Genomic DNA, 25909 nt, shown 5'->3' with positions numbered 1-25909 from the left:
TCTTTAAATTCTGAAGAGAAGTGTAGAAAAACAAGCTGTTCTTCTCTGAATGTCCTTCTCGATAATCTATCGATCGTTTGGTCCATTTAAATGTGACTCGCCGCACATGCCGAGGCAGAGCTGGAACTAATGCAAATGACACATTTTGGGGTTATTTCTGACGCGCAGTGGGCAAAGCATGCAAATAAGGGTTCGCAAACTACACTTTATTGAGCGACCCCTGCTTGGGGTAAGTGTTCTCTTGAGCATTTATTGTGAAAGTTGGAGAGGTTAAGAGGTGCTCGTGTCGTCCACGGTGGACAGATAACGCTCTTTCAGTCCCCACTCACAGGCCTGGCCCAAAGCCAACTGATAACACAGTCACATACCATCTTTATTAATGATTGGTCAAGTCTCGGGCCGGAGCACAACCCCCCAGCAGGTGAAATGAAAGATCTTTCCGTAATGAACGCGTCTGAGCTCCACCCCAACAAAAGCAATCCGTTCTTCCACGGCTACGGCAACATTCCTTCAGGAACCCGAAGAAAGCAGGTAGAAGAAAACCCAAAGCTTTACAAGGAAGATTGCGTCACCAGATACGACGGGAGAGGCACTTGCAACATGACAACTATAAAATACAAATTATGTGGAAAACTGGGAGTTTTTTTTATGGGTCTATCCGGTTTATGTATTTATTGAACGGTTGAGTGTAGTGGGGTAAAACAGTTTTTCCCGAAATAACCACAAGATAAAGTGAAAAGTGAAGGACTACGTTGAGAAGAGCGATAGAAAACCAGCTTTCATCGAAAATTTACAAAAAAGCTTGCCGTTTTGTATAAAATCACAGTTATATATGATATGAGAACAGCCTGTAGATGTGCGTTATTTAATAAAAATATCATTATAGTCACTGGGGTAAAACGCCCTCAGGGGCAATTATCGTAGTTTTTCTGCTCTGAAGATTAAATCGTTTTTTTATTAAATATTCTACCTCGTTGGTTGATTAAACATATTGGTGACACTTCACAATAAGGTGTCATTTGTTAACATTAACATTATTTGATCATGTTAATTAATACAATAATGTTAAAAATTCAGTCGTACATAGTTTTTTCCCAGTGCATTAACTAATGTCAACAAGCACAACTTTTATTCATTATTAAAGCATTAGTAAATGCTGAAATTAGCATTAGATTGTAGAAGCACTGTTCAATCTTAGTTCAAAATGTAGTTAAATAATGCCAACTAATGAACCTTATTGTAAAGTGTTACCAAAATATTCAGTACCTAAATTTAGCTTTTTTCTTAAAATAGGCTATTATAATTTTTTTAAGCTAGAACCGCATGTACTCTGATGTTGCTGTGAGTGTTTAAAGCAGGTAGTTTGACTGGGGGGTATGTTACTCCACCCGTGGGGGTTTCCCCGTAGGTGAGGTGAAACGCCCTCTTGGTACAGGTGTAATGTTTGTTTAAAAAAAAAAAAAAAAAAAGATCTAATAACAAGAAAACCATGGACATTTTTCATACTTGGTTTATGATTTATGTCAGTGTCCCTAAAACCATGCTAACCTTTTTAAACCCATTTAACCTTTGTTTTACAGAAAACAATGTTCACAGTTCTTAAGAGGGGCGTTTTCCCCGACTCTACCTTAACGCTTTATTATAAGGACCAGCTCTCGCTGTTACCTTCCTTACTTATTTGCATATAGGCTGCTTCTTTATAATTATAAAGCACTTATTAATGGCTTATTCTGCATATTATAGATCCCTTAACCCAACCCCATGCCTAATCTTAACAACTACCTTACTAACATTTAATAAGGGGAAAATTAAAGGTTATTGGGGCAAAATTCACACTTAAGTAAGTGTGACTTCTTTAAGTCAGTTAATAGTGGGAATTGGCCAGTAAAATAAAGTCATGAAAGGTTCATATTTGGGTTTTGGGAGTCCCCAACAACAGGTTGACATACATGCAAAGTCCAAAAACACTTTGTCTTATTATATGCATTGCTTTTTACGGTATTTGCTCCCAAACGATTCACTCAATGATTCCTTTTTCCAAATCCTTGCGTGACGCTAATTTGCAGCGATTGCTCCAATTGGTCTCATCTTCATCCCATCATGCCTGTAACGTCTGACAAAGCAGCCTTCGTGAGCGCAGTGATGCTAAACAAATTAACAGCGGCACGTAGTGGCAAAGAGTGAATTTACATTTTCACCCGGACCAATGCACGAAGACCAACAAGCCAAATGGCTTGGGATTAGTTCTTTTGAGGGGCAATAACTTCACGCAAGGTGCACTTTCAGATTTAAAACTTTGTAGGATGGTTTCATTTACTTAGAGCTTATTATGGAGCTGTATTACACACTGCATTAAAGCATCTGGTCTAAATTGCCTAAAATGTCCAGGATTTTACTTGCTTTCTATATACAATGCATTGCTTGTAGGTCTTGCATGCCACAATAGTTCGCGTATTTGGATTCAACGTCCTGAAATCAATGTTGTTGTTTTTTATTATTATTCTAAATTAATCCAAAAACCAGCAGGAAAATCCTATTGGGTTTTTTGTTGAGTAAATGTGAAAATCATTGCAGAGGTTCAATGCAGTACAAATTTGCCCAAACAAAAATGTAAATACAGAAGAAATTGCCATGTATTCATCCCAGTAGGGATCGCATGCAAAAGAGACTATAAAAGCACATATTGTAGTTTGGCAAAGCGCACAACATTAGCCACGAGCTAAAATAACAAAATGAATTAATTTACAATAATATTTATTAACATTGGTTAATGCATTTTGTAAAATTAAATGCCTTTTTTTAATTTCTAAAAAAGCACAATATGGTCAATTTAGTCCAGTTTTGAATTGGTGGAAGCGTAAGATTTACACAAAAGAGCGTCAAATTAAACATGAAATTTTAAAGCAGGAAGACTGAAATATTATTTTCTCGTCAAGCATACTTCAGCCTGATTTCCTTTTTTATTTACAACTTCAAAAAAAGCCCCACCCCTAAACAAATCAGTGGAGAAAATACATATGGCTAAAACGTAATATATTAGGTGTTGTCGTGAGCTGCTCTCTGACCCAAAGCCCGTAAACCACTGTGCGGCCGAAGCCCGGACCAGACTCAGCTGTGTCTGTTGTGCAGGAGGAAACGCTGGTTAATGAGTAGCCTGTGCTGAGTTGTGGCCCTCTGTTACAGGTGTGGGGGCCAAGGACAGCAGCTGATAAGACTAGACATGACCGGGAGAGAGGGGGAAGAGAGAACGACCGCAAAACAGAGGGAGAACTGCAGGAGGTGTTGCACAGATATCAACGACCTGCCGTTACTAAGAGACGGGCCTAGATTCATCAGCATATAACGGTATCCGGCCCGCTCCTACGTGCCTTTTACACTATAGAGCTGCTGGATTGGAGATTGGAGAAGTATTTCAACGCCGAAAATATTATACATCACTTTTAAGCAATCAGCTAGATAAGAGGGCTGAGCTGAAAAACATTAGGCCAGATGCAAAGCCGAGTGCCTGCGACCCACCGAGCCATGACTATAATCATTAGCATGACTTTAAGTACCTTTTATGAAATGGTTACTGCATAACAAAAATATTAAGAACAAGAAACATTAAAGGGTGTTAATTATTATTATTAATTAAAGTGTAAACGCACTTTCATATATATATATATATATATATATATATATATATATATATATATATATATATACACACACACACACACACATATATCACACATATATATATATATATATATATATATATATATATATATATATGAAATATATTTGAAATTTTATACATTTTATGTCTATTTTTATGATAAGAGTGGACTCATGCAGATCCTTAAAAAACAAAAACAAGCAAAATAAATGACATTTTTTACATTTATTTTGTTTTTCTTTCTTTTTAATTGCATGACGGTAAACAAAAATCTATTACCTATTTTTTTTGTCATTTTTCTTTTTCTGAAATTTGCGAAAAAGTCCCACCACATCTACAATTATGCTTTGTAAATCACATTTTGAACATTTGTATATATTTAGAATAATCAGGTTTATCGATGGATAGATAGATTTTATTTATTATTATATTACATTTTTAATCTAACATGCATGTGAAAATGCATGCTTTGCATTCAAATAATCATCGTCTGAAACTTGTGAAACTTCAGTTATGTATTGAGAATGACATTCTGATCACAGGAAGGGGTCGTGAGCTAGGATTCAATCTCAGGTCGCCCAAAGCACTAGTGCACCGCATGTCAGCATGCTGCCGCTCGGACATTTTTGAAAACGGCCTCTCCTGTCCCGCTAAGGCTGATTTAATCCTAAACAAACAAAGCGTTGACTGTATCATTTATTCAGCACAACTGTAGCTGATGGGTTTGATAATGCGCGCGATGGCTGTGGCAGGTCTGCCTGACCTTCAAAATCGGACTTTCAGTGTGCGCGTTGCGTGCATTTAACACCGATTCCACTTTAATTTCAACTGGTTTTTGAAGTCTGCGCAGTCCTGTTGCTCAATCGCGGCTTATCACACTGTGTCATGGAGAGTGAGTGGGTCACACACTGAAGACCGGATCAATACGCAGGTTTCTGCCGCTCCGCCTCTTCCCGCTCACCGTCCTTGTTCGACCAGGCGGGGTAATGAGTTACTCATGCCACCCTGCACCCCCACACCCCCGATCCCCTCCTCCACAGTGACCCACCTTGATCTTCTAGCCTTCACCCGGGTGAACAAACTGTTCAGATCCTTGTTCTCTTGCTTTCTTGCTCTCCCACTCGTACTGAGATCAGCAGGCCCACGCTGACGACCCTGCCAACATTGGGTTAGAAAACACTGTCAGGTTATACAGAACTGAACTCAACCCTTCACAATGAGGATTTCAGATTATTTCAGTGGAGTATAGAATTTCGGGTTAAGAGAAACTAAAGGGTAATCACTTTATTTGAGATTCAGCATTTACGTTTAGTCACTTAGCAGATGCTTTTATACAAAGCGACTTACAAATGATGAGAACAATAGAGAGCGGCATGCAAGCAGTGACAGGTCTAGTCTAGCACAGAACACAATAGAACGCTTTTTTAATGAATTAGAACATTTAAAGTTGTAAGCCAATCAATTCAGTTAAAGGAATAGTCTACCTAAAATGGAAAATTCACCCTTGAGTATTTCCTAACCTTTATTCTGTTGAACACGAAGGAAGATATTTTGAAAAAGTTTGTAACCTGGCCGTTTTGGGTCACCATTGACTTCCATAGTATTTGTTTTTCCTACTATGGAAGTCAATGGTGACCCAAAACAGCGAATTTTCATTTTTGGGTGAACTATTCCTTTAAATATTATAGTTCTTTGCAAGAAGTTATCTGCATCGCTAAGGTTTCATTTGTTTACATTAGTTAACATGAATTAACAAAGGAAAGGCATTCGTCTTAATATAAATTTCAATATTTTCAACGCTATCAATAAAGCAAAATTTTTACTAGTGTTAACAAAATAAATGATGCTAGTTAATGCATTAATGGGACCTTCTTGAAACGTTTTACTACAGGTTATCACAGCTGACGTTATGTTTTAAAGTTAGGAGTCTTAATGCAATTTAACTTATTAAAATCATTATTCAGTGCTATAATAAGGGTTTATCTGCAAATGTACGGATTGAATTAGGTTTTAAAGTAAAAAGAAAATTAACTTTAAATTCATGCCAAAAAAAAAATCTTTGTGAGCAGATGAAAAGCCATAATAAAAAAAAAAATTAAATATTTTATTTATTTAACTGCAAGTTATGTGACCATTAATCAACATCAGAGAATTATTATTACATTAAATGATACAATTTTAATATTGAATTCATATCTTCAATTTGTGAGCTTCATTTGCATTCGTCTTTATTTCATTCTAATTAAAATCCTGTACACTAAGCATCAAGAGCTAATGGTTTATCGAAAGAGATTTCCTTTAAGCATCGGACCGTTGTGCTAAAGCGTAGCTCCGGCCGGAGGGATGCTGCTGTCTGACCGTGAGAAGCGCGCGGGGAAGGGCGAGGCCCAGCAGAGGCGGGTGTGTGTTCAGGTTGTGTCTGGAGCCTTTCCACGCTATACGACTCTGACAATGGCCGGCTCCGAGCCTTGGGATCACAAAAGCGCATCCTGGTCAGAGACGACGCAGGTGGCCAACGCACCAACCTGACGTGCAGGTTATTTCACAGCCGCTTTCAGAGCCAGAGAGCTCAGAACAAAAACCTGGGCTGGTTACTTTCACCACATCTATCGAACCCTGAGTGAAATATGCGATGCGGCGCTGACTCGGACATATTATTTAAGTGTATATATTTTTGTGTTATTATATTACAGCTTTCTATATAGCGCACTTGTGTCTCTTTAGGTCAAATAAAAGCCAGACGCTGTGTTTTGTTTTACTGCAGTAAACCATGTCAGATAGGGAATAATTGTTATTGCACACATCCCCATCATTCTTTCTACTACGGTGTTTATTACTCCTTCCTTGTGTACTATTGCTCATTTACCAGGAATCGCGCTTTATGTTTTGTTTCTGTATCTGCAAAGGTTTGGCCCCGCGCCACGGTTTATGACTCCGGGTGTGTCCTGGTTACTTCCGTGTTTGGGTGGTCATAGGTGTACAGGTTTCTCTCCTTTTTGCCTCGTTTCTAAAAAAAAAAAACGACAAAGCAAAGACAAACAGGCAAAGGTGAAGAGTTTCCTGAAGCGCACACATAAGACAATACATGCCTCCAATCGCTCTCAGTCAACATTTACACCGCGGGCGCGCGCGCGTGTGTGTGTGTGTGTGTGTGTGTGTGCTTTTCATGTTCATTTCACCCGACCACACATATTCCAGTCTCTATTGTGGATGAATGAGAACATACAGGTGACATTTATCAGAGATAGAGCGCCAGAGAGCAAATACCGGCCTGTTTTCATTCTCTCTCTCTCCACACGGGCTGTTTGAAGGAGATCTCCAATGGCAGGGTGGAGGGGGACGTGTTTGCCAATAAAGTGTTTTTAAAGTCTCCTTTCATCTGGCAGGAAATTGCATAAGTTTTGTGGGATTATGGGAGGCAGGTTTACAACGCAGCTTTCATTTTAGGCCAGGTAAAAGCAAACGGGCAGGTGGGAAATGACTAACCTGGGTTTATGATGTGTACAGGTGAGCGGGAGCTGAGAATAAAGGAGAACTCGGGGCATTGTGACGTACGCTGCATTAAAAGAACAGGGCATGAGATAAACAGTCGTTATGTATCGCGACTGCTCACGACGATCAATAACAGTTCAGCTTTCGTGCTTAAAAGGCAGAATGCAAACGTGGCTTTTGTGGCTGTATGTTCTTAATCTTCGGTTCTTGTAAATCCACTTCTGTCTGCGTGCATGCTAATGAACTAACCTGTTGTAATGTACACACACACCGTTCGCGCTGATACAAACAGACCTGAGATGGTTAACTTACGGCAGTAACTACCGCAACCTACATCCCGGTGCAGGAGAGACACTTGGTTATTTAAAAATTTATATATAGAAGAAATAATATTTGCATGTGCGTGTTACATTATCTAACAATGTCTGTGAAGTAAAGGTTATTTTGTATTTCTCTGTTTCCTGGAGAAAAAATAAATACATTTTAGAATAATTTATATTATTTATATTTTATACATACATATATATATATATATATATATAAACATTGGGTCATAAATTCTTATTGGTGGTTGGTCATTATTGTAATTAATTTTTCATTATTCATTTTTATTTTTCAATTAACAAAATGCAATAGTATCCATAATAACGGTTAACAATAATAATAATAATAATAATAAGGGTTGAATGGGCTTTAAAATAGAAAAGCTAACAGAAAAAGAAAAGGGACATCCCAGATTATTAAAAAAATATTTTAACGCTTTATTTATTGTTACGAGACAATGATTTTTCTCCAATTGATTAATTGTTTTGCATTTTGTGAATGTTCAGTTTTGTAGGTTGGGTAAATATTCAGAGAAAACGTTAAGGGAACGTTTGTTTTCGGTTATGTTGTGGAAGCGTGAACGTCGAATGTTTTCAAATCAATAATGTTATTAAACATTTCTAAAACGTTTCCGATAAAATATATATGTATAAACAAAGTAGCCTTTCTTAAACGCCGGACTCTTAAAAAGTTCCGTTAAAGTAACCGGAAGAACGTTAGCGACCAAAACGTTGGGCTCGCAGTTAGCCGGAGGCCCGATGCCGCACTAATCCGTTAATGTCAGTGCAGTAACGTGAGGGGTTTTTTTTTTTTTTTCAGGACAGACACCTGACTGCATCCTGGACAGGCGGCGGGTGCCTGACTCTCCCATAACTGCCGCGCCGCCCGGGGGCGGACATACCGGTCTGAGCGCGCTCCCGACGAAACGCTTCACCTTCGCGTGTTTGTTCATTTTATGAATTATGCTAATGTTGCGCGGCCCGTAGGCTAACGTGAGGCCGTGTAGGCTGATTAAAAAAATCGCTAACAGCCTATTGAGGAAAAAAAAACAGACCTGCCTCACAATTAATTAAGTCTTTCCGTTTGAGCGTTAGCTAGTAACTTTTTAATAATTTATCTCAGCGAATGAGATTTCTGGGGGAGATTTTCTGTGCTACGAAGTATCCGGAAGTATAGAGATTAATGTGAATAAATAATTAAACGTTTGCTCACCTCGCCGCAATATTTTGGCATCATGAACTGACTCCAGAGCTTCTTTTACGTTAGTCTTCACTTCACTGCGGTCACGTGTCGCCCTCTGCTGGAGAAAACCCGCATAACTTCATAAATACACCTCCACCTGTTGAACGTCGTTTTTATACTCCACCACTACGAGCGTACTTTTTTCCCTTTTTATAGTGCAAACGTTAAAAGTGTTATTTTATTTTATTATTAATAATATTTATTTAATTCGGGTTTTTTTTTCATTATTCGGCATAGTGGCATATTTCGCTGCTAATGTGGCTATTCGCCAATCAAAATCAATCAATCTGTAACAAATATACAACCCAAATCCAGTCGTGCTCATTGTAATCGTCATTAAATATCAATTATTAAATATTAATTTACATAGTAGATTTCGATTTCCTGGTCATGACGAAAATACTTTAGTTGATAAATGGTTGATTTAAATTGTATTGCAATTAGAGGTAATTTGCCAATTACAAACAACGTCATTGTCAGATATTTCCGGTACATAAATGCGCGTATACTTACTTTTACACAATTGAATGGATCGTTTTGAATGTGATGGCTTACACGATGAAAAATGACTGAGAAGTTTGCTATTAGCCAAAAGTTTGCAATTTGCTCGATATGAAATTCTAATCTAATCTAATTGAGATTAAATAAATAAATAAATAAATAAAAACTGTAACTATGTAACTATTATCCAACGGCGCAGTGTTTCCGTTTCCTCTAAGAAAACCTTGATTTTTTTATTTATTTTTTTTTATTTATGCATTGAACAACAGATACAAAATAATAGTGACACAAAGAAGATTAAATGAAAATATAAATAAAATAAGAGAAAAAGAAAAAGACACACAATCAAGGCCTTCAGATCACTCGAAAATTTTAAAGACAGTTTTGGTCGCCTTTCTATTAGTGCTTCTTTGAATAGTATAAAAAAAGCATTCCAGTTCTTTACAAAACACTGTGAAAGAGGGTTTTCTATTAGAAAACGTACATTTATGAACGTAAAACCTCAGTAATAAAACGAGTAGATTAATAACAAAAGTTTCGTTGTTCACATCACCTTGGCCGAAATATCCAAAAACAACATTTTCAAAATGCAAATTAAAATCATGCGACAACTTTTTCTTCGACAAAACCTTGATCAAAGCGAGTCTAACGGCCTACGTCATGATCGCGGCCTTCGCCCATAGGTTGCTGAAACGCGATCACGTGACTACTAGCGCACTAGTAGCGCAGCGCACTCGCTAGGGGACGACGAACAGAGAGCTGCGCTCGTTGTTTACCCCGGTTTCACCTCGTCGTCGTCGTGAACAGAGAGCGCTTGTTTTCGTCTTTGAATGGAGCTCGCCGATCGCTGATTTCCCGCCGTGTGTCACACGGGATGCTTGGCTCTGCGAGCCGTTAGATCAGAGGTACGTCCTTCGTCTCCTGTAACGTTACCTTTTCTTAACTTTGACTTTTAAAGGTGCAGCGGCTTTACTGTACGCGCACTACGCTTACGAGAGCAGAAATAGACCGCGGCCGTGAGTCAAACACTAGTAAGTGAGCTGCCTATCTAGATGGCATCTCCACAGGCGCGTCCGAGACGGCTTATATATGCCAGCATAAGATGTTACAGTAAAATACAATGTATTTAAAAGCCACGCAGTTTTGTCTTGTTCTAAACCAGACTTACTTGTTTTGTGGGGCAGGTTTATACTTTTAAGGTCGCACACAAACACACACACACTATGGATCTTATGATAGAAGTGCCTTATCTTCAGGACATGATTAAATTCACGTGAGGGAACATTTACCCACAAACGTGTCACGTGTACAGTAGTACAGAGTGTCTCAAAGACATAAAAAAAAGAAAAATAACGCTTTGTTTTATGGTGAAATATCTATTTTTTTTTTCATTTTGTGTTAAAACAATACATTTGGATGAATGTGTTGTTGAATAAAGGTGAGGTGGATGAATAAATGTTCCCCAAACTGTACATTAAACATGTTTTGATCATGCTAGCGAATTAAAGACCTTTGAAATTCTTGTGGTTATGGGGTTTGATCGTAATAATTGCCTGTGGAAATTGATTAGGCATAAGCAGTTCACGCGTTGAGTGTGTCAAATGAAAAGAAAATGTATTTTTTCCTCCTCCTGTCAGCGACATTGCGCAAACTGTAACAGAAAACGCATCGCTGGATCATGCTGCTGTCAGGAAGCTCGGTCTCGTGACATTTCTTCCTTTTCCTTGCGTCTTAAAAAAAAAAAAAAAAAGTTTCCGCTTTCAATCGGATGCGTGTGAAAGATTTGCCAAGCTCATCAAGACCGGTGTGTCGCTCACCTGGCTGTAAGCGCTGATGCTGACCTCTGGCTCTTTCTCTGTGATGAGCAGGTCAAAAAGCCCGAGTCTATAGAAGTGCTGGACGCGTGAGAACAATGAACGGCCCAAACACGCTTACACAGGTTCCCCAGAGCAATGCTCACTCGTCTCTCCTTTCTTAGGGTTTGTCTTTATTCCTGATGTGCTGGTGATCCTCAACACAATGAAGTCAGATATACCGTACGAAAAAGTAAGTTATGCATGTTAGAATTGATCGTGATCGTTATATGCTCCTTGTATTCGCTCATTATCTAATGGCTGTAGTTAATAGGTTTTTGTGCAAACTTAAGAAGCCATGTTTGCTTCATTTAATTGTTTTTGTTTTCATGTCTTGATCGAGATGGCTGATGTGGAGCTAAACAGAGGAGAAGCACATCTTGGCTCACAAAAGGTATTAAATCAGTCTATCCTGATTATGGCACTGGTAGTAAAAGGCTATATAAAACACACACACACACACATGTATATATATATATATATATATATGCCACGATGTATAGAACTGAGACACCGACTGCAAAGGATTCGTCTCTTACCGACCTCAAAAATGACAATATTAACAAATATTTACACCAAACTGTGACGCGTGATAGTTGGGTAATATCTAAATAAGTATTTTCTAAGCTTAAATCTGGAATTCTTGCACAGCGATGGCGTCACAGCATGAGTTTGACCTGAGACAAAGTCGTTTTATTAAATTTTTTCACCAATTAAATATACGTTCTCATAGTTTCAATTTATAAAAATCATAGAAATGGATATAAATAGATTTTTACTTTTAGAGTAGATTCACATTTGTTGTTTTGTTAGTACAATAGGAAATTAGTTTTGTTTTCTGACATGCTAAAATAATTTTACAATTATTCAATTATTTGTAGCTGAATAATGATCCTCCTTTTAATGATGTTTGTTTGGGTAATAATGACCAGTAAGTGTGCATTGTCTCTTATATCTCTACCGATGCATCTCTTATTTTAGTATTACAGGTGTCTGATCATCCTCACCAGTTTAACCACAATATTGTTGATACTCCTATCGCTCCAAACCCTGCTTGTTCCCATGGCAACATCCTCCTCCTCAAAATCATCTGGACCGCAGGAGCGTCTTCTAATCAGAGAAACCTGCACCGATCCCTGCAGGTAGACGCCCACCTAGGGAACTTCATTAGAGGCGTTCATCACCCTGTCACACACGTTTTTGAGTGTTTTAGTGGTCGACTGGTGAATGAGGTTAACCACAGCACGCCGTTTCGCATCTGCATTTTTATCGAAAGTTCACATTCATGCACTTGTCGGCTGCTAAAGTTTGCGTGCATGTCATTTACAGGATCATTCTAGTGGAGAGTATTCCTGAGGGACTGGTGTTTAACTCCTCGACCACTCACCAGTCCGTATTCGAAGCCTGGCTCAACCTTATATCCGGCGCTCGGACCAGTCTGGACATCGCCTCCTTCTACTGGACTCTTACCAACGACGACACGCACACGCACGAGACGCCACAGCTAATCAGGTTAGCACGGGACGTTTAGCGCTGAGTGATGGGATGCCGCGTCTTACTCAAGTGAGCTTGTTCGTTCGTTCTAGGGTGAGCAGATTCTGCAGGAATTGGGACGGCTCTCGGGGAAGGTGTCTGTCCGAATCGCGGTCGACAAAACATCGGAGAAAAAATCCACGGACGACGTTAAGTTCCTGACGGATTCTGGTCAGTCCGCTTGACAATAACGCAGTGTAGAAGCGCAGACATAAACGTTATGTTAAATGACGCCTTGCTTTCTGCAGGAGCTGACGTGAGGATGGTGAATATGCGAGAGCTGACCTCCGGCGTGCTGCACACTAAATTCTGGATTGTTGATAAGAAGCACATTTACATCGGAAGTGCCAATATGGACTGGAGGTCACTAACACAGGTCGGTCGTGTTTATTTTAAGGGTTATGGCCTATGACCTTTATATGCCACATGGTTTGATTTCAGTGTTTGTGAATTTTTGCTTCCTCGCTTACTTCTGCATCTCTCATATAGTAGAAAGAAGTTAGACTACCATTGAAAAGTGTAATTTACTGACTTTTGGTTGATTTAAGGCATCACTGCTGAACCGAAGCTTTAAAATACTTAGAATGTATCAAAAAAACACTTCTATTTCAAATAAATGTTTGTAAAAACTAAAATTAAAAGTGTATCGTTATTTCCATAAAACTAAGTGTTTGGAATAATAATAAGAAGAAATGTTTCTTGAGCAGCAAATCGGCACATTGAAATGATTTCTGAAAGATCACGTGAGATACTGAGTAAAAAATATTTCACAATGTACAGTTTTTGCTGTATTTTTCAATCAAATCAATGCAGCTTTGGTGGGGGGGGGGCATTAAAAATCGTACTGACCCCAAACCTTTGAAAGATAGCGAATATAAACATTTTACTACAGGAGGAGACATGCATTTAGACTTTTAACCAGAAATTGCAGCAGTACCCTCTAAATGTGGGATCTGTGTATGTTTAATGTGTCTGATATGTTGATGTATGCTCAGGTGAAGGAGTTGGGTGCAGTTGTGTATGACTGCGGCTGTCTTGCTAAGGATCTCGGGAAGATCTTCGAGGCTTATTGGTTCTTGAATCAGACCCAGACCGTTCCCGCACACTGGCCCAACAAATACTCCACCCTGTACAATAAGGACACGCCCATGCAGCTGTCACTCAACGGGACTGATGCCAGCGCTTATCTATCAGTAAGAGAGATCGGGCAAACAATGACCTGACCGAGCTCGGTCATTAAAGGGAATAAAGCAGAGACCTGTCTAATGCACTGAGCATTTCTGCCAATGCCCTTGGAATTTTTGCGGCTTGTGTTGTTCCTTATTCTGCCGTTGTTTACTGAGCTGATTGCGGTTTTTGTTTGGTATCAATGAGGAAGTTTTTCTTCTGTGTCTCAGAGCTCTCCTCCTTCGCTGTGCGCCGAGGGCCGGACTCCAGACCTGCAGTCTATCCTCAGCGTGATCTCTAATGCCCAGCAGTTCGTCTACATCGCTGTGATGAACTATCTCCCTACTATAGAGTTCTCCAGTCACAAAAGGTCTGCATCCTCCATCACGCATTCATAACCAAACCAGCCTAAAGCCAACTGCCTTCTTTATGAAATCTGCTCCTCATTCTGAACCACTTATTTTATTTAACATATCATGAGAAAGCTCAAAACATCCTCCCCATTCCCCAAAAGATTATTAGCATATGTACAGCAACACAGTTTTTATTTTTTATTATTATTTATTAATACGGTTTAATATTTTGAAGTTGCGTTTCTTTACAATTTTTGATTTTTAGTTTAGTAATTTGTTTTCTTTTTTATTAAGTTGTAATTTTCTAATGTAATACTTCAATTCAAGTTAGCGTTTACACTTTATTTTAAGTGGTCCTTGATACAGTGTAATTATACATGTATAACATTAATTAATGACGTGCTTATTTGCAGGGTTAGGTTTAGGATTTGGTTTAGAGAGATTGTATGTCATTATGCATCATTTTCTGCTAATACTACAGTAATTACACATAATGTCTAACAAGAACACCTTAAAATAGTCATACCAGATTATTTTAGGATTGAATTTATTACTCTAGTAGTTCATTTTAAACTAAAAGAGAACTTTTGCTTTGCCAACTAGTTCATTTTTTATTATTATTATTATTTCTTTCAGTTAATGTCAAGGGAGAAATAATACATTTTAATTAATTTTAGCTGTAGTTAATGAAAATAACCGTGCTGCATTTTGTTTGGGGATTTTTTTTTTGTTTCGTTTAGCATTTTGGTGCAAATAGACAGGAGCAGTCTACATGGAGCTGTCTGATCGTTGCACGTTTTGAGCCTTAAACCTAGGACTAGGCTTAAACCTAGACTAAAATGTAAATCTGAGCTGTTTCAACTGAAAGAAACATGCACTGGCTTCTCTTAAAACATTAAATACTTAAATGTCCTAATTTGGCTATGACCTAATCCTGGTTTAACCCTGTCTGTGAAACCGGTCCCTGAAGTTTAACTCTGTGACGCCCGTCACCTTTAACCCTCGCTCTCCCTGGTTCCCCGCAGGTACTGGGCGGATATCGATAACCAGCTGCGGAGCGTGGCTTACGAGCGTAATATTCGAGTGCGTCTGCTGATCAGTTGTTGGGACAATTCTAACCCCGTCATGTTCCCTTTCCTCCGCTCGCTAGCTTCCTTACAGGACACGAGCAAGCTGGACGTTCAAGTGGTGAGTGCCATCAGAGGGGCTCTTTAAGAATTTGGCAGTGATATATTACCTCAGAGCCCATGCTAAGGTTGCCTTGCGTTTATGCATTTATAATTAATACAGCAACAACATTTATTTGAACTAAAAACTTTCACTTTCAGATCAGTTTAATATGTGCTTGCTAAATAGAAAAAGCTTAAAGGAACACTCTGCTTGTTTTAGAAAAGGGCTCATCCTCTAAATGGGATCCAATCAGACGACCCCCGGGTCTGGCGATAGCATTTTTTAGCATAGCTTAGCATAAATCATTGAATCCGATTAGACCAGTTAGCATCGTGTTTAAAAAAAAAATACTGCAGAAGAGTCAAGTTTTAAATAGGAAAAATATCAAAACTCTTTGGTCATTTCTGAACACAATGCTACTGGTCTAATCGGATTCAATGATCTATGCTAAGCTATGCTAAAGGTGCTATCGGCTGAATGGATTCAAAAATGGTAAAGCTTAACTTATTAACTCAGGGGGAGTTGGAGAATGAGCCTATTTCCATAAAGTAGACTGTTCCTTTTTAATATGTCTGCAATAAGTGAATACAAACCATTTTCCTTTCACAGAGGATTTTTACTGTCCCTGCCAACCCTCGGCAGAAACAAATCCCCTATGCCAGAGTCAACCATAACAAGTACATGGTCACAGATACAGCTGCTTATATAGGTATGGCACGTTGCTTATCGTTTTTATGTCCGGTACTGCTTATTGCATTTGTAAAACCTCTAAACCCTTCGCAATGAATCTTCTGAAAACCGTTTGCAATACTTGCTTCCTTGGTACTTTCCAGGCACATCTAACTGGTCAGGTGACTATTTCGTGAACACGGCTGGATCTGCGTTAGTGGTGAACCAGACTCAGGCTCAGTCCACAAGCCCTACGGTCCAGGAGCAGCTGCAGGCGGTGTTTGAGAGGGACTGGGACTCTCCGTACAGCACTGACATCAACCACAGAACCAACCGCAAAGACATGTGCTAGACCACTAGTGTCCGTGGGCTTCCCGCGGCAGGGGGCGCTGCAGAGAGCCAAACTCTGTCAAACTGCATTTGCTGATGGTTTTCAGGACATGTACAGCATAGACTTCTGCTCCTTTTCTGGCTTCGAAAATACCACGAGCTACTTTTGCACTAGATAAATACTGACGCCACTCACTTCTGACCAGCTGCATATATTTTGCACAAGACGTGTTTCAAATGACAATGCAATGCAATGCAATACCTCTCATCAAAAACACTTCCCTGTTGATTATTTTTAACCCAGATTTCAGGAGATATGGTATTTTCGTTGATTCGGTGCGTTGTTCATAACCGCTTTCTCTTTATAAAGTGATTGATTACGAATGCTGCATTTAAAAAGCGTCTAAACAGTATTTGTTTTTTGTTTTTTTTTAATCGGATCCGACCTTTCAAAGAAGCAGGGTTTAATAACCGGTCTGTTGTTATGAACATCTCCGAAGGCATTTGTTGTCTTGTCACCACTATTGTTTTATAGTTTATACTTAAAGACTTGCAAGGTGAGAAATTGCGAAGTATGTGGGTTTTTATTATGTATATTAATCTGGAAGTGAAAATGTCTTGCTGTTCTTTTAAAACGTGATCATCTTTATAAAGAGGAACAGCGAGCTGTAATGAGGGATGTGTGAGTCGGTTTTTAAACTTTTAAATCATTTTTTAAAAATACGCACACTTCAGAGTTTCTCATCAGATGTAGAATGGACTTAATTTGAAACCTTTATTTGGGAGCTGCGTGTTTGACGAAAGTGTGAAGTGTTACTAATAATAAAAAAAACTCTTGATCTAATGTCTTTTCTAAGTCATTTTACAGTGTGCAAATGGCCGCTCGTGTTTGATTACAGGTCACTTCAGCAGGGACCACATGTTTTAAAACATGCCATGAAAATTATTTTCCTTTACATCTGATAGCATGTTATATCTGGAAGCATTTATAATCAATAAAGGAGCGATAACAAGCAAGTGCTATTATGAGACTAAGCTTAATGCACTTTTTTATTATATAATTTTTTTTATTATATAAAAGAATACAGATATACAGATTTTAAAAAATGCTAGAGGGTCAAATAAAAAATGGAAAAGATGTGTTTTAGCCATTACTTTAAGATAGCTTTCTCTTCTTTTTTTAACTCACTGCTCACCAATTAACCTTAAATTATTCCCTTGTAACGTCTCTTTAAATATTCGTTTGGTACCGACGTAAGCTCTGTTGGTTTGTCAGCTAAATTACTTTCAAGCATTTCATTATTTTATCTATTTTTAACCTTGGCTGCCTTCCCTAAATGGCCATCTCTCACGGACCTCGTCCACGCACCCGGCCTTATGTTTTTATCGCCCGTGTTACGATAGGCCACGCCCCCTCGCGAACGAATATGTCACATCTAGCCTGTGATTGGACAGTGAAGATGCCGTTCGCAGAGCTTTACCAATCAAAACGAACCGCTAGGAATCGAGGGCGGGACTTGTCGCAATTCTGCTGGACAAATGTGATTGTCTGTGGAGGTGGAGCGCAACAGAGAGCTGAAGATGGCGGTGAGTTTTCGCTCGATATACAATAAGACATCGTTTACAAATATACACTTTTCATCCCTACGTTGGGTATGAACGACTCCGAGGTCATTCATAATTGACCAGCGTATCTCCAACCTGGTCGATTTAGGCGGAGAAACCGGAAAGTTTAGGTTTTGCTGAAGAAATACAGTCAAAAATCGTATGAAAATAATGCATATTACACAATGGCTCATGCATCTGCGTGCTTTGAGTGTTTTAATCAGGCAGCAGTGGTGGGTGTCGCTAATTGTTGTATTATTTTTTTTCATGCACTCACAGTGAAAACTGAACGGAAAGTCGCGCTTATTATCACGTTATGAGATGACAGATTAATTTTACACTGACGCTGAAATCGACGCCTGGATTTTGATCATTAGACACTTGTTGGTTTTCACTCAGAATTTGGTGTTCAGTGAACTCAATACAACGGGTATATTTTATCTCGAATGATTTATGGTCATATAAATATTTATAAAGATAAATATTTTTTTGCTTCCATTACAAATGTTTTTAAATATTATGCAGTTAATCCGAGATTTATAATCTTCTGTTGTCCTGCATGTAACTGTACACCAGAGGGCAGCATGCAAAGCACAAATCTGACACCTACATGCATTACACTGATACTAACTATATAGATTTGTCTTTAATTTTTTTTTAAACTGCAACATTTTAATGTTCTGCATACCATTTTATTGCGACAAATCTCTTTCGAGAGTTGAATTACATTAAAAACGACTTAATATTGCATTAAAAACACTTGCGGAGTTGCAAGCGCGCTTTCTAATAATGTCACTTTTGTAATGTTTTAATAAACGTATCTGCACTTATTTCGATTTGTTGAAGCACGTGTAAAGTAGTTGATAAACTAGTGCGCATTTTAAATGAACGCATTTGTCATTTTATCACCGGTATTTCCAATTTTTCCCAAGTATGCTAACAATGTTTCAGTGACGACAGAAGTAATAATTTAATCATGTACAAAGATGCATATATAAAGCGCATTTTAATGTCAAATAATCATTGTTAATTGCAATGAATTGCTCATAAACATTACATTCAGTTCATGCTGAAATGTATTATTTAATGCGCTTGTAAAGAAGCGTACTTTTCCACAGGGAAATTGTAACCTAAATGTCCGAATTGCATCGTTTAGGCTTGCTGCTGCGTCTTCAAGTGTTAAATGACTGAACAGGTTGCACACTGCCGAGGGTCACTGCAAGGACGTCCTGTGTTTACACTCGAGACGAGCACGCCACCCTCCTCTTTAAATTGGCTGCAGTATCTCAAAAAACGACTAGGATTGACTATTTCCCGTCATTTGAGTTAAAACAGAAGGCTAAGAAAATACGTGACGTTGCTTAATGTTTTGAAATATTATTACAGTATGAAAGAGTGTGTTTTAAAACTTTCAGCATCACTTCAGCAAGTCTTCAGTGTCACGTGATCCTTCAGAAATGGTTTAATATTTTGATTTGATGCTCAAGAAACATCAATGATTATCATCAATGTCAAAAACGCTTGTGCTGTGACTCTGGACTTCTATCTGAAAGCTGAATAAACAGGATTTCTGTTGATGTATGTTTATTAGGATAAGACAATATTTGGCTGAGATACAATTACTTAAAAATCTTAAAAATATAAATACTGACAAAATTTGTCCCAATGCAGTCCTATTACATAAAAATGTAATGGTAAATATAACGATGTGGGGAAAGAGTGTCGCATTAAATTGAACAAAAGTGACATTAAAGACATTTATAATGTTACAAGAAGATTAAGTTTTTAGCATTCTATTCATTAAAACAAATGTGGAAAATTGTAGCATGGTTTCTATAAAAATATTAAGCAGCACAACTGTCTTCAACATTGAAAATAATAAAAAAAGGTTTCCTGCGCAGCAAGTCAGCATGCAAAAATATTAAGTAAAACTTTTCCTTGATCATTATAAGAACTTTTTGTTAATAATTACAGGTTACAGTGCATCCGCTCCAGCATTTTGTTGTGAGACTGTGTGGTTTTCTCTGTCTCTGTGTGTGTGTGTGTGTGTGTGTGTGTGTGTGTGTGTGTGTGTGAAATCTCTTGCACTTTAATTACCACCCGGACCTGTCTGTGGGCCGGTTTGGTGACGAAGGTGCAGACAGCAACCCGAGGAGACCCCAAACCCCGCCGGGGGCCCTCTCCAGGCTCGAACCCTGCGCCCGGGGTCACCTCCACAGCCACAGCGTGCGTGTGTGTATGTGTGTGTGTGTGTGCGTGTGTGTGTGTGCGTGTGTGAGTGTGTGTGTGTGTGTGCGTGCGTGTGTGCGTGCGTGTGTGTGTGTGCGTGTGTGAGTGTGTGTTTGTGTGTGTGTGCGTGCGTGTGTGACTGTGTGTGTGTGTGTGCGTGCGTGACTGTGTGTGTGTGTGTGCGTGCGTGTGTGTGTGTGTGTGTGTGCGTGTGTGTGTGTGTGTGTGTGTGTGTGTGTGTGTGCGTGTGTGCGTGTGTGTGTGTGTGTGTGTGTGCGTGCGTGTGTGTGTGTGTGTGTGTGTGTGTGCGTGTGTGTGTGTGTGTGTGTTTGTGTGTGTGTGCGTGCGTGTGTGACTGTGTGTGTGTGTGCGTGCGTGACTGTGTGTGTGTGTGTGTGCGTGCGTGTGTGTGTGTGTGTGTGTGCGTGTGTGTGTGCGTGTGTGTGTGTGTGTGTGTGCGTGCGTGTGTGTGTGTGTGTGTGTGTGTGTGCCGCCCAGGGGAAGAAGGGTGGAGGTGTAATGTGGCCAATCGCCCTCAAAATGACGCTATGGGAGATTTACGCTTTTGATAAATGATACACACTATTTCTTTAAAGCGTATTCGAGTGTATTTTTAAAATGTAATTTATTTCTGTGGTGAAAAAAGCAGAATTTCGGCATCATTGAACTGGACCGACGCTGGAAGTTCAGCTTTGTATCACAGGAATAATTACGATTTTTAAATGTTCTAATAAAGAGTTATTTTAAATTAAATAATATTTCACAGCGTTACCGTTTTTAATTTGTTATCGGATAAGTGCAATAAAACCCTGTGGTGTGTTACTATCTGTTATTCATAACTAATCATTTCATATTTGTTTCTGATTTATCATTTCAGGACGCCTAATGAAATTGGTCCGGAAGTCAGCTTTTATGAAGATATGGATGTGGCGGTTTTTAAACATTTCCCAGAAGCACATAACCCTAAATATACCACAATATCTCATTGTAATATGAAACAATTGTATATTAGGTTTTTCGAACATTTTATTCGTTCATTTTGTATGCTGTGAATAAATGGTCCTGTTAAATAAGTGCATTTAGTCCTTGTTCTGCCGAAACGAGCGAGCTTCAGTTTACAGCTGAAGGATATAAAGGGGAGCAATGCTATAAATAACCCTTTGATTCGTGAAAAATCTTGATTTGAGCAGTTAAACGGCATACTTCATGGTCAGAAGATATCGTGTGTCTGTAGTCTGCACAGCAGAGGAAGTATTTTTAGTAAAGGCTTTTATGACGTTTATTAAATGAGCCGATGAGCTCTTACCGAGGCCTTTACTCCAAAAAAAAGTAGATGAAGTTGCATTTTAAAGACTATTATTCACAGAGCATGAATTATAGATATGTTTACAAACACCATAGCTCAAATGAAACACCATGAGCCTGGAGTCTGGGGTTTTAATGTGTGAAAATATGAAGATCATTCAAGAGGCTTCATCCAGAAAATGGTTAAAGTGAGGCGGTCGGTGTATAATCAGCCACTTGAGCGTGTTTGAAAACTGCTTTAGTTTCGCCTCGGATGAAGAAACCCACTATTAATACGCCACGTACTGTTCCAGTTAAAAACACCAAACATTAAATAGTCATAAATGGGCAAGCATACGGAAAAAGCTATGCTTTGCATCGTGTGACGAAAGGAATAGAAAAATCGGTCGTCATTATCGTCGAGTATAAGCCCAAACCTGTATGAGTTTTGCCGAACACGAAGGAAGATATTTTGGAAAAAAACGTTTGTAAGCAGTTAGGTCACAGCCGACATCCATAGTAGGAAAAAAATACTATGGAAGTCAATGGTGACCAAAAACAGCCAGGCTATAATCTTCAAAATACCGTTCTCTGTGTTCGGCAGAACAAAGAATTTCATACGGATTTGGAAATACTCGAGGATGAGTAAATGATGACAACATTTCAATGTTAGAAATAGCAATGTCATCAAAAATGGTTAATTCCAAAAATATTACGTATGACGTGTTTGCTCGTCAGTGCATTCAGCGGGACAATTTAACCATATTTCAAAAACAATAGAAGTAATTGTGAAAATACGTACAAAGATGTCCTAAAACCCAACAAAGTGGGTCATGAAAAGTTAGTTAGGTTAGTTAAGTTCAACCAATTGCATTTAAATTACGCACACTACCCGTTTTGAGTTTGTTATTTTTTTAAGTCCCTTGTGCTGCATTTAAAAACTTTTTTATTTTAACATATTTTGAAATTAAATGTATTCCTGTGAAGAAAAGTTGAATTTCTATCTTCATTATATTCAAGTGTAATGATGAGTACGCAGCTATGATCGCAGGAATAAAAGAATATGTTAAAGCAGACTCTTACATACTGAAACTGTACTTAAATCCTACTTAAGTAGGTCGAGAAAGTTCATTAACAGCATTTAATCTAAATTTTCATGTAATAGCAAATAACATACAGTTAGGTGCGCGCAAATGTAAATGTAAAATATTATATATATATATATACATATATATATATATATATATATATATATATATATATATATATATATATATATATATATATATATATATATATATATATATATATATATATATATATATATATATATATATATATATATGTATGTACACAAGTGCATAGTACCAAATGATTAATTTAAATCTAAGTACATACTAACTAAAACCACCTTAACATATCTCTTAAAACAATTACTGCATATATAGTCAAACTTTGATATATTATCTAATGTCGGTCTTTGGCGTAAACTGCATTACTGAGATGCTGTTTCGGCCAACCAGGCCCTTATTTATCCCTTTCAGAATGACCCCGATCAGGCGTCCTATCCTGCATGTCTTTGGCCAGCTCCTGTGTGAAGGAAGCGTAGAGGTGTTCTGTCCGGGCCTGTTTCTGACTGCCAGCGAGGGAATGTGTTTTTCTTTTAATTATATTGTGGGAGCTGTTGAGCTCTGTCTGACAGAAGCCCTGATAGCTGTTTCTCACTAAGCCCGATAACAAGGCCCTGTTGGGCCGGGACTAAAGCCACGGCACTGACGAACAAAAGACGGGAGCTTTAGTCAGGAGGCCGCAAACTGCTGACTCTCAGCGCCAGCTAATGCCGTTCAGTCCTGTCTCCCTGTTGTCGGCCTCCGTCCACATCCTTCTTTTTTTTTTTTTCGTTCACTTTTGCCACCGACATGCCCCCCAACAAAGAAACCCGAAATCGCCCTCTGCGTCCGCCTCCGACCCCCTCCTGCGTGGGTCAGCCCTCTCTTCCCGAGCCAGTGAGCGTCTCCGCTTCATGCTGTCTGGAAGCCCGAGGTCTGACCCGTATCGGCGGCGCGTGGCATGCGTGTTCGGTGTGTGTGAGCGTGTCTCTCGTCTTCTGCCATGTGTGAGTGTCTGCGAGGGATCTTCCGGGTCACCTGGACACCCTCCTCAGACGCAGGTGGGTTTGCCGACGCGACGCCCCTCGCCCCGAAAAGAAGCACGCTTGACTTAAGTGTTCTCCTGCGGTGTGCATTTTTAAACACTGCGCTTGTAGACAGCATAATATTAACAAAAGGCCGCTTAAAGCATGCACCGTTTCTCGAAACGCATTTAAATAGTGCACTTCAGTGCTTTACCCTAAATAGTATTTTAAATCACTGTATTTTAATAAGCTTTCATCATGCTGTAACGTAGTATACGTTTATTTTGATGTTGGCTAACATACCAAAGCAAGCACATGATTATTTAAATTCACTGAAAAAAAAAAGTGTACTACATTTTGGTGTCATTTGTTAACATTAATGTATTAACTAACAAGAACAAAAACATATGCATTTATTACAGTTTTAATACCTTTTTGTTAATGTTAACGAAAATAACATTACGTTAACTTGTGATTTTAGTAATGCATTAGTAAATGCTGGATGAACTGAGATGATTTTTTATCTATATTTAAAAGAAAATCGGGAAGTTAGTCAACTAAAGGTGTTTATTCAAATGTAGCAAAAATTGCTTACAAAAATGTAGTAAACGCAAAAAAAAGTTAATATTTTTTGTGCTAGTGTAAGTGGCCTGATCGTTACAAATGCCTCATAGCATATATTTGTAAATACATGACACACGAGTTTCAATGGAAATTAAATGAAAGTGCGTTTTTAGTTTGCTAACGCGTGTCAATACATTTGGAAGTAAACTTCAAACTTCAAACACTCAAAGAAAGGGTCAAAAAAAGCACATTTAATATAAATTTTAGATGTAATCGTAATAAATGATCAGAAGTTATTTTGTTACAAACAAGAGGTTTTTTTAATTATAGAGTACTACGGTAATTAGTGTATAATGGGTTCATTATCATCAAAACAATATCTAACTTTTATTTTCAAACATCTCTTATACACTGGAAGTTGAAGTTATTGCTGAAAAGCGATAAGCGTCTGGAAATATTTCATTCAGGTCACGCTTTAGCACAAACGTATTACTTTTAAACGTGTGCTAAAGTGCATTTCTTTTAACCCGGGTGGTGAAGCTCCAACACCTTAATGTCACTAGTTATAATTAGTTATTTACACGACCACAAGAAAATCCCCAGAAAATGAAGATCTAAAGGTGTTGATCGCTCAGTGAGGGGCTGGCAGTAAAAGCTAACTCTTCCTTTTTTTGTTTTGAAGCTATTATATCAAACAGGATGTTTTTGTAAGTGCCATAAACCAATTAATGTGACAAAACGTCACCATTTTTCCAAGCTAACACCTACTGATCTCCGTGTTGTTGTTTTCCTGCTGGAGATGATGTCACTTCCTGCCGCATGACGTCATTAAGAATCAATTTTTAGTCCACGTGACATGAGATGGATACAGTTAATAATTCATAATGATCTGTTATCTATCCATTTTTAGCGTTAGACGTGCACCAACATAATAATTCTGTTCACTTACTTAATATTGAAATTCGTGTAACTGACTTGCCGTCCAGCTTGTCTAAAACGTCTGAAAAGGAAGCATTTGAGCGGCCAGATTTTGCCAGATCTACACGAACTTTTCTTGAACGGGATTTCGATGTCAAAACCCGCCGCCTATTATTTTTTTGCTTGTCACGTGACTGCCTGACATCTACACCCAGCTGTCTGCTCCAGATTCTTGGCTGTCTGTTCTGCTGATAGCTGCATTCGTTGATAAACTGGACACCTCACCTTGTGCCAGGAACGCTGCTCCAGCTCGTTCGAATGCCATTATGCTGCTTATCCTACTTTTATGTATTGAAACAATGCGGGCATTACGGCGGTGTGAAGGCCCCGGCCGCCGGGTGCTATTTTGACCCTGTGGATGCACCTGCGTGTCACGCTGCGGGGATAATGAATTTTGTCAGTGTCTTGTGACCTGTTGGGGTCGTTTTGGGCACCACCCCGGCTCCATTTCAACACGGGCCTGTTGCCCAAAAAACGAGCGGACACTGCTGGATAGAAAGCTATCCTCGAGTGTTAAGGCCGAGACAGCAGCTGCCAGACCTCCAGAAAGTAAAACTATGATTTTTCCTAAGAATAAAGACATAGGCCTACCACTTTACAGCTCCAAAAATACCCCCATCGTAACTTCTTTTTACTTTTGCCGATGTTTGGGTTCTGAGTTTTGTTTGATACTGTTTCACTGTAAATCTAATGGCATTTATAACATCACGTGTGTTCAGGTCACTTTTGTTCGGAGCACATTGGTGATTTTTTTGTACCTTTTTAAATCTGCTTCTATACTTTTACTGACGAATAAAGTCAGGTGTCGTTTTTTATTTATTTT

General features: G+C 38.7%; 1 protein-coding gene and 1 long non-coding RNA gene across 6 annotated transcripts in view; one reads left to right on the top strand and one right to left on the bottom strand.

Moving 5' to 3' along the window:
• Positions 1-25909, bottom strand: part of LOC122323141 — an 81797-nt gene that overhangs the window by 33329 nt on the left and 22559 nt on the right. For 3 of the 5 annotated variants that reach the window (XR_006246953.1, XR_006246954.1, XR_006246951.1), the window contains exons 3-5: positions 8687-8771; positions 6525-6665; positions 4707-4813 (exon numbers count right to left, since the gene is read on the bottom strand). This is a non-coding gene — a long non-coding RNA (uncharacterized LOC122323141). Of the gene's footprint in view, positions 1-4706; positions 4814-6524; positions 6666-8686; positions 8775-25909 lie in introns of all 5 variants that reach the window. The other 2 variants (XR_006246952.1, XR_006246955.1) reach the window with 2 other exon arrangements.
• On the top strand, positions 9935-17136 carry pld3 (phospholipase D family, member 3). Its single transcript, XM_043216799.1, is given in 13 exon segments — positions 9935-10122; positions 11196-11263; positions 11414-11464; positions 12052-12212; positions 12400-12565; positions 12568-12582; positions 12657-12774; positions 12852-12979; positions 13599-13796; positions 14001-14140; positions 15149-15311; positions 15903-16002; positions 16127-17136. Coding segments are annotated over 12 exon segments (1455 nt in total). The 5' UTR covers positions 9935-10122; positions 11196-11236; the 3' UTR covers positions 16315-17136.

Source organism: Puntigrus tetrazona, chromosome 18, assembly GCF_018831695.1.
Source record: "Puntigrus tetrazona isolate hp1 chromosome 18, ASM1883169v1, whole genome shotgun sequence".
In the NCBI taxonomy this organism is placed as follows: domain Eukaryota; kingdom Metazoa; phylum Chordata; class Actinopteri; order Cypriniformes; family Cyprinidae; genus Puntigrus; species Puntigrus tetrazona.
Note: the sequence above shows the minus strand (reverse complement) of the source record. Positions and strands in the feature narration are given on the sequence as shown.